This window comes from Impatiens glandulifera, chromosome 3, assembly GCF_907164915.1.
Source record: "Impatiens glandulifera chromosome 3, dImpGla2.1, whole genome shotgun sequence".
NCBI lineage: Eukaryota > Viridiplantae > Streptophyta > Magnoliopsida > Ericales > Balsaminaceae > Impatiens > Impatiens glandulifera.
Window position 1 is genome coordinate 10,282,161 of NC_061864.1, and position 13,311 is coordinate 10,295,471.

General features: G+C 30.6%; 1 protein-coding gene across 1 annotated transcript; it reads right to left on the bottom strand.

The window, feature by feature from the left end:
- Positions 1–150: 150 nt before the first annotated feature.
- Positions 151–9,209, bottom strand: LOC124929247 (protein ARABIDILLO 1-like). The gene is made up of 12 exons (XM_047469550.1): positions 7,653–9,209; positions 7,350–7,505; positions 7,182–7,262; positions 6,717–6,848; positions 6,346–6,473; positions 5,074–5,161; positions 4,164–4,258; positions 3,894–3,957; positions 2,742–2,917; positions 1,783–1,992; positions 725–809; positions 151–599 (listed from the first exon to the last, which is right to left on the bottom strand). Exons 1-12 carry the CDS (start codon positions 9,006–9,008, stop codon positions 432–434), a joined length of 2,739 nt encoding a protein of 912 aa, XP_047325506.1. The 5' UTR covers positions 9,009–9,209; the 3' UTR covers positions 151–431.
- Between the last annotated feature and the right edge of the window lie 4,102 nt (positions 9,210–13,311).

Below are 13,311 nucleotides of genomic sequence, written 5' to 3' on the forward strand. Positions count from 1 at the left end.
TCACTGCAGAAACTGATATTCAAGATACTGTAAAAAGGTGAAATTCAAAAGCAAATTTAAAATTATTTCACAACTAAAAATTAGCAAATAATAATAATATGTGAAAACTGTACTATTAGTAAATTTATAATTGTGACTTGCATCTGCATATATTAGAATTAAAATGTACTTATTGAAAGAACTGAAGGAATCATCATGCAAATATATATAAGTGCAACAAGACCTGTATATGATTAAGCTATTTCAACAAACTAGTCTAACTCAGAAAAAAAAATAAAAAAAATAAAACAATCTATGATAACCAAAAATATATATATAAAAAAAATATGCATGCTATACTCCTGCATGGTAATAGCTTTTGAGTAGAACCAATTGATTCTTCAAATGCGGGCAAAAGAAAAAGGGTCCAAACTAAGGCCTTCGACTTGACCTCACATGGTACAATGATTCTCTATATTCCGAAGTACAATCTTTGCCAAGATTTTGGCTGCAATTGGTGCATTTGCACATGCAGCTGCTGCACGCAAAACTCGGGATGCCCCAGAATCCTGTAGAAGTTTGATATGGTGCATTGCATGTCGGCCACCTGAATTTGTGAACTGTAATAAAAGCATGAAACATGTTTAGTAATAAAAAATGCCCATGAATGATCATAAAACCATTTATAAATTATAACAATGGCAACAAAGAAAGAAAGACAGATAATATGCAATTTTCCATTCACCTGTACTAGTGCAAATGCACCACATGCCTTGAGGGCCGAAGAAGGACTCCGCAGCATGGCAACAAATCGTCCAATCTCAGGCATACTAAGGAAATCAGGGGGAAACGGTATAAAGAGAAAGAAAGAAACTAGCAAAGAAAAATAACTAAAGAAGTCTAAAAGGAAAGTTGGTAGAAAACAATAATATGGGTAATAGTTAGTCTGTAGAGGCACAAAAAGATAATGTTATTGACCATGAACTTGATTAGAAAATAGAATACATGAACAGTCACTTGTGACTGACTCTAATATCATTCCAACCTCATGCTTCATCAAATCAAGAAATAGACATATGAAATAGACTATAATATATATATATATATAAGTATGAAACTATTACTCCAGGTGTCTGTAAACACAAGGATAGTCGTAAATAAAGAGGAGAGAAGGAGACTATGAAACAAAACCGAAAAATGTTGTAAATGTAATGCACACAATTACTTACAAAAATCTTTCACAACAGTGCATAAAATATATTACCTTCTAGCAAAGTCAGAAAACTCGAACATAAAAATAGTAACCAAGGCAAAGTGTGTGGGTTCATGAGATTCTATAAGAACATGTATCCACTCCCATGCTTGTAATACTAGACTATGTACAGATCAAATGCAGTATTTTTGTTGTGCATTCTTGCCTACATTCTCTACAAGTCTAGTTAAAAAAAAACATGCATGATTAATTTAGCTGGGGCATGCTACGGTTCATGAAGGGGACCCCCTTATCTTACTGAACAAAATTGAGCTAAATGCAAATCATTCAACAAGATCACTTACAAAAGTATTGGATGATCAGGGTGGTTTTGGAAAATCCCATTTTAAAATATGGGCAAAGATGATGTATATTTTTGAAAAAGGTCAACTTTCATAGAAAAAAAGAGCTCAAGAAGCGTTCAATGGTTACAAATGGGGGCCAAAGATGATGTTTTTGAGTTGACATATGACAAAGAATACCATGCAAGCATGTAGCATGAACACATTTATAAGTACATATGTGCATGTTTATGTGAGAGAGAGAGATACCTGCATCTCAGATGACCCGCCTCACGAATGCGGGTAGCATCTATTATTTTAGTGAGAGCCGCAGGTGATGAAGTCGCCGAAAACGTTGAGAAATCGGTAAAACTATGGACAAATGCTTCAATTGCCTTAAAAGCACTCTTGCTAAAAGAAAATAAGACCATACTTTTGGATGTCTTAGCACATAAAGCTTCCACAGAATCTCTATCCATTCTGCACAGAGAGGTTCACATATTATTTAATTGGATCGTAATGGGAGAGAAGGTCATAAGTTCAATCCATGAAGAAAGAGACACCAGCATTTGCATTTCTATAGACTATGGAAATAAGAATAAGTGGAATATATTAAAACATTATTAAGAGCTTGTATGATGTAATTTATTTGGATATAATCTAAATAAATCAATATTCCATCATCAATCACTTCTTCCATCAAATCATGAACCAAATACAAAAGCACCCTACTTTATTCTTTATAACATTTTTCAATATTAAATACTAAAGATAATTTTTTAATTTGAGCCAAATAAACCACTTTTTTCATCAAAAATTATTTTTTTGAATTTTGGAAAAAATATAAAACCCAAATCAAACAAGCTCTAGAAAACATCTTGTACAGACAACAGTACTTAAGACCTAAAAATAAAGTACTTTGGCTAACAATATCAATATATATTGGATAAAAGCAAGGGCCCCCGCTCTGCACAAGTTAGACTTGGCCCTCATCATATGCACAGGATGATAATTAGGTTCTGCTAAAGAAAATTGATGCAAAGATGTCCGAAATGTCTTATAGAAATAAAATCTATCAAGCAGTTCCAGGAAACTATGTTGAAACATATAGATATTTTGCATCAAACATCCTAGTCTAAAGCAATCAAGGGTTTACTAATAATGCTAGAGCAATGAACTAAAGCAATCAAGGCTTTATTTGAAATAAAGATACTGCAATAAGTTAGGACCTTCGATCAAACATGTACGCCAATGCCAATGCAGCCATGAATCGTGCCATTTTAGAGCCGGATGATGAGCAAAGATACACAAGTGTGGGAGCACCACCTTCCTCCATTATACGGAGAGCATTTCCAGAGTTAAAAGCAAGATTCCAAATAGCCCCTGCTGCACTCTCATGTACATCCTACAAGACGAGCAAAATAGTAAAGGTTTGTTAATCAAATTATTCCAAGATGTACTTGCCAAGAACTTACTCAAAAAGAAAAAATGGTTTTTTTGCGTGTATATGAGTAGACAGTGACAGTATCTAGACTAGATGAATATGACACGATAATGAGAAATCTTAAATCCAAGCTATCAAATGATACTTCAAAGAAACATCTAATAACAACGTTTATGTATCTATACCTATATTATATATAGAAGTATCATATTTTTAAAACCGCCTTCGTTTAAACTTACGCATACATTTGCCTTAAGTATCATATATCTAACCAACCATCTCAACTACTCATGCACATTCTTATTTTTCACCCAAAAAAATACCTATCAGAGATTACAATTCTTAATTTACCAAATTAACTCTAAATAATTATTTTCAAAAACACTTCAATTATCTGAATTAATTTTTCTTCTAAAATAGTAGTTTGTAATTGTAATAGATTTAAACAAAAGTTAATAAGTATCAACAGAATAAGATTAATAGACTATGTTTATAATCATGTTACTTATGAAAAGCTACAAAATAATTTATAAACATAATTTTCAAAAATAAACATAAAAATGATAATGTACTCTAAAATGATGAAGAAGTAAATAGATGTGTATAAGCTATACACTACAATTTCATTAGACTCTAAATAGAAAGCCTGCTGGATGTGTATTTCCTTCAATGTGTTACCCAATTGCTTATTGCTTTCAGCCAAGATGCCAAAGGTTTTCAATGATAGTAATTGCTTTGAATTGGTAATATACTCTATTATTTCACTAAAAGTAATTGATTATAGCAAAAATACTTTTTATAAGAAAAACACATATGTGCCTTTTGTGGTATATACAAAACCTATCAGCCATTTAAAAAGGAATGGTGATAAACAAGTCAACATCAAGACATGAACTAAAGATAACCCAGCAAAAATATGACAATTAGCATTACTTACTTCAATATTAGAGCGTGCAAGTTTTAGCAATGGTGTCACACCTCCTCCTTCTCCAATAGCAAGGCTGATTTAGAAACAAACGGCAAAGGAAAATGCATGATTAGCAGTATCGATCAGAAAGGCTGACTGTAAGAATAGATATAAAGGAAAAAGCAAAACAAAGAGAAAATGCAGAAAATATAGCGGTGCACATGAAGAGAGATAAAACAAGAAGCTAGCTCTCGTTCTACTCCTTTGAGTTGATATTCCATACAATAATTGTTCACTCACCTATTTGCCTCTGATACAGACATCCCCCACAAAGCTCCGGCAGCCCTCTCCTGAAGACTTGCTGAGGCATTCAAACTGGAGTTTGCAAGAGCAACCTGCAAACACATATAGGATGATCTCTATTACATGTCACATTGATCATATAAAGCAGGCATGAGAAAATGCTTCAACCCACATAACTAATCTTCTTAATTAAAAGTTCCATGTTTTCCTTTTAAAGTGGAGATTTTAAGATTAGTAACTGCTAATGGACACCGGTAACCTACCAACCCTCTTAATAACTACCCAAACTTCTTCAAAACATTTCTTTCAAATCAAATGAGTGGTTCTACTCACAATAATTTCGTTATGACAAATCAAGAAATATACCAACCTATGAGTTGTTACTTTTAATATCAATAATGAGCATTATCATGTGATATTAATTTATAAAGCATTGAAGTTGACAAATTTCAGCTACATGAACATAAAGGCCAGAATGTTACCTTAAAAATACTAAATAGAATGTTAGCTTTAATTGACATTCAACAAAGTTTAAACTGCTTTCATGTCGCAGCCAGGTTAGGACAATTACTTCCTCTTTCAAAAATAATAATAACAATAGGCAAATTGATAAAAATCACCCCTGGATTTTGCTAGAACTGACAAAATATTTTTGGGATGAAAGAGGTAACATTTTACCAATAAAAGAACAATCAATAAAAGTCGATTTAAAAGTTTCCTTAAATAAGAAGATTGAGGTCGGCAGATTTCATTCATAAACATAAAAAAAGTGAATATAGTGAGTACAACAATTACATAGGATACAACCCAAATACTTTTTGACTGTCTGGTTTTGCAAACTAAGTAGTGACACATTTATGTGGGTAGTAAAGGGGTTTAAAAGCTTGGACATGAGATAATCACATACCAACACTTCAATGCCTCCAGCTGTTGCAATTGCTTCTCGGTTTCGATCATTGAATGACAAATTCCACAGTGCACCAGCAGCTTCTTGCCTGTATGTGACAGGAAAATATATAAAATCAAAAGCCGGTTACACGTTTGTGTAGCAAGTATTGTGAGCATGCTATGATTGTTGTCACACTTAGGCATCTAAATTCTTTTTAAGTCATCACTAAAGTTCATGGAGAAAAACATTGCATACAGGATAACATCTCTCATGCTTATCTATTCAATCATTCAATTCCAATTACTGCCAAGAGGAGTTTACAATCAAATCCTAAAAAAATAAACTTGAATCATTTTGAAATAGATAGAAGGACAAATTTATAACTTTTTTAATTGGCACAAATACTCATATTTTATTGCATGAGCAAAATTACACCTAAACTTATACAATAAGATGCAAAATCAACCATCCCTTAAACGAGATTCCAATTCCATTAAATGGTATATTATGTTATATTGTCTTTTTTTATATTCCAAGAGATAACTGTAGAGTTTTAAGGTTATATGAAGAGAAGAAGAGAGATGGAGCTCTATGTTAAGAAGAAGCAAGATCAGATTTTTTAATTGATATCTTCAAAATGATATGAGAAATAGAATAGATATTAGGCCTATATATACTAATTAAAGAAAATAAGTAAATAATATTGGCCATCGACGGAGGCGGCGAAAGACAATCAATAGAGATTAAAGCTCTGATACCATGTAGAAAAATGAAGAGAGAGGATGAATTGATATATTTATGTGATTGATTTGGAATACTAAACTATTACAATGGAACTACAATTTATAGGAAAATAAAAGAGAGAGAAAGACAATTTTGTTGTTTGAAATAAGACCTAGTTTGACAGTCAAAACTAGTTAATGCAGATGCACTTCCTAGCTTCCATCCGAACTATGTCCATAAAAAATCAATTTGGCCTTATTAATGAACCTTCAGAGTGATGACCTTTTCCTAATTGTTTACAGCACAAAGGTCAGGACAAGGCAGAGGACCATGAGCTTGTCATCGCATATGATCAGTTTCAAGAGCTGACAAGGTCCAAGACAACATTCCAGCATTTTGTTTAATTTAACATATGGTTGATTTAGCACCTTATTAAAGAAGTTCAAGTGTAATGTTGCTCCTTATTAGTATATTATACGGGTATTTTGCACAGAATAAAAAGTCCGTGTGTAAATTTGCCCCTTTCTCCTTAGAATTAAGCCATTAAGCTTTGGCTGCTGTTAGTACCTGACTCCTTCATGAGCTGAATGAGTGAGTTGCAGAAGGGATTCAACTGCACCTGCTTCCTGCCCAACAGCAACAGCACTACTGTTGGTATCTCCATGGGCTGCCAAATTGGCTAGTCCACGTGCAGCCTGTAAACTCAATAAGTTGACAAGTAGCGGATTCTATTAGTAAGAACAAACATATTAAATAAGGCAAAGCAATATCTGATTGTTTAAGGTGCGAATAATCTAAGTATACAGTCATAACCACTTCACAAGGCAGACATGTTTAGCCTATTATTGAGATTTTTTTTCTCAGTGCAACTTCAACTAAATTTATATAAATCTTTTTTCTACCTAAATTTGTATATTATGTAAAAGTAAATATAGCACCTGTTCCTGTACTCTCTCGGACTTGCAATTGCGAGTCAGCATCACCAGAGAATTTACACCACCAACTACTTCAAACTCTAAACTACAATGGTCATCAGCAGCCAAGTTTGCCAATGCACCAGCAGCCCGTTCCTGGAAACAAAGTAAATAAAAGCCCAAAGTATAACTTAAGACTTGTTTGATAAATAAAGGTATAACTTAAGGGTTGTAGTTATTTTTTAAATAATCCAATTTTTTGTTTAAGAGAAACTTGTTTAAGAAAATATGGATTATTTGGGTTAAATGACTAAAATATCCTTGTATTTAATATATAAAACGTTATAAAAAAATAAAGTAAGGTATTTTTGTATTTGGATTATACACAAATAACCCTTCATCAAACAAGGCCTTAGCAAAGCAGAATGAATACAGAGAAACACTAGTCCAGTCATTGTACTAAAGAGCTTTGTGAGATGAGGAACATACCAGAACACAATCATTCCCAGGAGACCATTTGAAAATAAGATCAACCAAAGCTTTTATACCACCAGCCTCAGCAATAACACTCTATAAAAGAAAAACAAAGGTCAAATTTGTTACATTCTACTTAAGTACAAACGATTTTATTATTTGAAGGAACTGAAATGAAATAACCTTGTGCTCCCCAGCAGACATGTTCCACAATCCTCCGGCAGCCTCTTCAACTACCACTCTATCCATAGACCTCGCCAAATTTGCAAGAATGCCTATCCCTCCTTCAACTGCAAATGCTTTTGCAACACTGGGGGGGACAGACAAGTTGGCTATAGCCTATGTATGATCCAAGTGTATGGAATGATTTAGTCATTTTACAGAACAGTAAAACACATAAAAAGACAAAGAGATCTAGATATTATAGTGTGAACCTCAAATGTAAACTAACTGTCATCATAAATCTTTTTGTTTTTGTTTTTTTACCTTTGCTACTTCGGCCTGAAACCCATTCCTCCAAGATGTTGCAAGATTTAAAAGAATCCTTACTCCTCCACCATGCATAACTGCTTCAGCTCTTTTAACATCAACATTGTTAGCAATTTCATCTTCAATGATTACAAAACTTGCAAGTCCTGTAGCTGCCCTTTCTTGGACATCCTCTTGTGAGCTTGTTAACAAATTGAGCAACAATGATGCGCCCTGGCTTATCCAGAAACTGTCCATATCGTGAGAATTTGATTCAGAAAGTATTAGAAGTGTATGAGACAGAATCCATTCGACCCAAGTCATGATGTCATCCACCTTCTTGTCCTTGTGTATTGAAGTCCTCCAATAAGAGAAAACTTCTGTCTCTCTCTTTACAACATCCCCAAAAAGAGAAGCTAAAGCTTTGAAAACGTCGGAAAAAATGGATAGCAGCAATGTACCCTTACTGGTGTTGTAAGTAAAGGCGGTATCTTCTTCAAGGACTGTGCAATTCAAAGCACACAAGACCTTCAAACTCTTTGAATGTGACAACAACCTAGAGGCGACAACAGGAGTTAGAGTAGTTCTTGAAACATCCAAGCCTATCAAATTAGGTAATTTAACCCAATGCTGGGAAACTGCAGTCCAATCCAAATCTGTTGTTCCTGCAACAGAAAGAAATCGTAATGACTCAATACGTCCTAAACCTACCTCATTCAAGGTCATGCCATCTATAAACCCCAAGTCCACCAATTTAAGACAATGTTTAGCCAAAGCATTCATGGCATTTGCATCCACATCCCTTAAACCCGAAAGCCGCAGTTTCCTAAGCTTGGGGCAGCATTTAGCAATCAGTTTGACTGTGTCGCTACTGATTTTCTCACAGAAATCAGGGCCAATTTGCAGACTTTCAAGTGCCTCATGACGAGCAGCGATAACAGATAGAGTAGCATCAACTATTCTCCCACAACCATCACCGCATATTTCCTTCAAATTCTTAGCCCGGAGATCAATTATAACATCAGCTGATTCCTCCCCTCTGAAGCGAAGTTTCTGCAGGGAAGAACACCGAGATGAAAGAGATTCGGCCATATTGGCATCACATTTGTGTCCTCGAAGATCCAGCGACCTCCATAAACATGGAGAACTGCCCAGAATCTTCCATGCCCGGCAAGTTGAAGATAGACTCGCCCTGTCACGATTATTCAGACGTGTAAAGAGCTGGATTACTGTATCGTCGGCCAACCTAGTCCAATCAACTAATTCATTCTTTTTCCGATGATCCGAAGACCCAGTTAATTCGTCATCGTTCTCTGGGTAGCTTGGCAAAACTTCTTTACCGTTGTTTCCCCTTCTCCTGACCCTCCTTTTCATGTCTAAAGCAATCAAACTCTCTCCAACCCAGAAATCGTTCGAGCAATTGGACTCCGGGTATGGATTGATAAACGGAAAAACCAAGAATTGACGCAGATTATACACTATGCTGGGAATGGTTTAGGGTTCTCTCGTTCTTTATTTATTTATTTATTTATTTTGATAAACCCACTTGAGAGAGAAAACCGAAGACCACTCGGCATTCCCTTGCCTGCCAAGATTTCTTCAACCCAATGTAACTTAGATCTTTAAAATTCCCAATTAAAGCTCGCTTAATCTTTCTGATTATTTTTATATTTTATTTTCTAACTTTTCTCCTTTATTTTCTAACTTTTCTCCTTTATTTTCTTTTCTTTTTTATTATAATGTTATTATTATTTATATTTAATCACTTATTTTATTAATTAACATATTTATTTTTATTATATTTTAAATTCAAATAAACATTCTAATAATAAAATCAATTTATTTTTACTTTTTTTTAAAAATATATCATTAATTCATATAATTATTTACATCTAAAAAAATTAAATTATAAAATAATAACAAAATCAAAACAACTAAATAAAAATCTAAATATTAAATAATACAATAAATTTACAATAATTAAAATTCTGTTAACAAAATATCAAATAATCTTATAATTTATTTCAACTTTAAAAATGACATTATTACATGAGGTTGGCTAAAATAATTCTATATTTTTTGTTTGGAGAAATTTTGAGAGTCAAAAATTATATACAATATTTTATTTTTAGATGAAACGTTATTCACGGTGGAATTCATAAAAAACAGTTATATTATGGTTAGTCGTATGAATCAGTAAATCACTTACTTTTATATTTTGATGGGTGACTAGTATCTGGAGTCTTTTGTGAAGTATAATTGGAATTTATTGGGTGATGTCCGATTCTTTGAGTAGTTGCTGAGAAGTTTGAATTGATAAGACGAAAGACATATATATTTGGGTTATCATCCCAATTATTTTTTGGTGCACTATCTGGTTGAAGAAAAATCGTCGAACTTTCAATTATCGTAGTCATCCGATTCGTATTAATTATGATGACGTTTTGTGAGATTCATTTCGGAAAGCTTGTAGAGTCGTCGGAGAGTTAATCTTTCTTTTTGATTACTTACGAACTCAATAACCTATTGAATACATTTTTTTCATGTATTGTTTTGTCGTTATACTTAATGATTTTTATCATTTTTAATATACATTAACATCTTTCACAAACAAATAAATGAATTATATATATATATTAATCATCTATATATATATAATTAAAAAAATGATAAACTCATGAATAAAAAAAAATATTTAAATGACTTTTTATTAGAAAAATAAAAACGAATTTTATATATTGTAACTTGTTATATATTTTTTTTATAAGATGGGCAGAAACACATACTCAAGAAATTACCACCAAAAGAATCGAAAGATAGGAACAACAAACGACTCACCAACCGTTAAAAATATTATTCAAATTATAAAAAAAATACTTCTCTATCGATAATTTTGTAGGAGGCAATATTTTTTTACACATATGCCTAATGTCAACCAATCAAAACACAACCAAATATTTTATTAATAAAATTAAATTGAGTTACAAAGATTAATAATTTAAAATAAAGCCGGACTTTTTAACTTAACTAGCATGAATGTCGTGCAAGAATATATATAAAATAATATTTATCTATAAATATTTTAGATAAAATTAATATTATTCAAATATAATTAATTTAAAATTTGTTTTAGTTGGTAAAAATTAAGTTTAATCTTAAACATAATGTTAACATATATTTTATCTCCTCGACACCTCACTTAACCCCTCAATTGACTATCATCTTGTGACTCACATTTTTTTATGTCTTTTTTATCCCCTCAGCAAATTATCCATCAATCTTAGTCGACTTCAATTGATGACACATCTCTTATCTCTCGTCAAACTCAACCACTAACCTCAATTGACTCTCATCTTGCGACTCACATTTTTTCATATGCATCTTTATCCATCAGCAAAACCACCCACTGACCTTAATCTTGTGATTCACATTTTTTCATATGCCTATTTATTCCGACAAACGACTCACCAATCTTAGTTGACATATCTTTTACTATCATTTCAACAAATCAACAACCAATCACAATTGATCATAAACCTCTTATTCAACTTCAAACCAACCACTAACCACCACCCGTCCTTCATCTCGTGACCTCACACTTTCAAATATTTGTCAAAACAACCACTAATTTCGACCTCACACTCGACAAACCACCCACCACCCGACCTCCAATTCATGACCTCACACTTTCAAATTATCGTTAAACCAAACACTAATTCCGACCTCACACTCGACAAATTACCCACCATCCGACCTCCATTTCGTGACCTCACACTTTAAAATGCTCATCAAACCAATCACTAATTTCGACTTCACACTTTTAGATGCCTCGTATCATTTGTTTAAAAATTACGCAACCATATATTATAGTCAAGAATGCATTCTTGAAAATCTAAATTTGAATATTTTGGGATTCAAACTCTGGTCTTAAACCTGAAATGTGAACACTTTAACCAGACTATTTGAGATTGTTGAAATAATTTTATTATTTTGTTTATGTATACATGTTTTATATTTAATATTTATTATTAATTAGTTAATTTTTATATTAATAAAAAAATTATTTATACTAATAAAGAAAATATTATATATATATATATATATTATGAGAGAAAAAATGTATAATAAAAGATAAAATATATTTATATAAAATTAATGATGAAAATTAATATATATATATTAATATAATAAATATAAAAATTATGAAAGTAATGTGCATTTATAAAAAATATATATATATATTTTGTTTGTGTCTTTAATTATATATTAATATAGATAATTATATATAATATATATTATATTAAAAAGAATTGTTTATATATATATATATATATATATATAAATTATAAAGGTAGATGTATTTATAAAAAAAAATTGTTTATATTTTGAATTAATAATTATATATATATATATGTATAATATTATATCAAAAAGAATTATTGTGCATTTATAAAAAAAAATTATTTATATTTTAAATTAATAATTATATATATATATTATATAAAAAAATTGTTTATATAATTAATATTAATATAGATAATTGTATATACAATATTATATATATATATATAATATATATAGTAAGAAAAACAAAATTTAATTAAGAAATATAGAGTATAAGAAAGGAGAGAAAAAAATATGATACATGGATTAATGTGTTTTTTTACTTTAAACATCATTATATATATGTTTTCGTTTTATCAATTCATCTAATATAATTGTCTCATCTATTATAATTTAATAAAATAAAATATTTAAATTAACATTTTGTTTATATTATTAAATATCTTAATATTTTAATTAAATAGTATATTATATAACAAATTTAAATATATATATATATATTTAATATATGTGATTTAAAATGTGGTAAATAATTAAGAAATTGAAAGTATTATGTTAAAATAAGAAGCTAAACTTTCAATTCTATGAGAAAAACTTTAAATATTAAAATTATTATAATAGAATTTCATATGACACAAATCAAAATACAAGTCACGTCTAATAAAAATAATTCAAATTTGAGCCTAAAATAATAATTGGACCACTTCTTTTATATAATTATGTAGAAGACTTATATATAATATTAAAAAATGATCAATAAATATTACATAATACAATTTTTATGGTAATAAAATTCATAGTATAATGGATTATGGTTATTTAATATGATTTTTATTACTTTATAATTGATATATATTTAACAATTAGTTGTTTGTTCATGTTCCCAAAACCAATAGAACATTCATTCTTGTTTATTTGCCTAGTTTAGAAATTCTTAACACATTAGTAATTAATGCCTCACACTTAACAACTCTCTTAGGTGGCAATGTTTATCACTTTTGTTACATTTGTTTATGCTCTTACTTATGTTTTTCATTTAAATAATGTAATTTTTTTTTTTTTTTAAATATAGAAAGAGTCTAATATATTCCAAAATCAGATAATTGAACTAGTGTTTTGACACTTGATATACCTTAAATAATGTCTGTGTTTGCTTGCTATAAATGTTATTGATGATATTTTTTTTTCCTATTTATTTTGTAATAGAAAATGATAATGTTTCTAATAAATAAAATTAAAAGAAATATTTTGGTCTTTATTATGAAAATAAACAAAAGTTGTTACTTTCATTGAAAATGAAAATGAAAGTTCATCATCATCCTATATGAATATG

Coding starts and splice junctions, on each gene's coding strand:
- LOC124929247 (XM_047469550.1), bottom strand. CDS start 9,008: ATGAAAAGGAGGGTCAGGAGAAGGGGAAACAACGGTAAAGAAGTTTTG. Junction 7,263..7,349: donor TGTCTGCTGGGGAGCACAAG/GTTATTTCATTT, acceptor TTTCTTTTATAG/AGTGTTATTGCTGAGGCTGG. Junction 6,849..7,181: donor CTGGGAATGATTGTGTTCTG/GTATGTTCCTCA, acceptor CTTTGTTTCCAG/GAACGGGCTGCTGGTGCATT.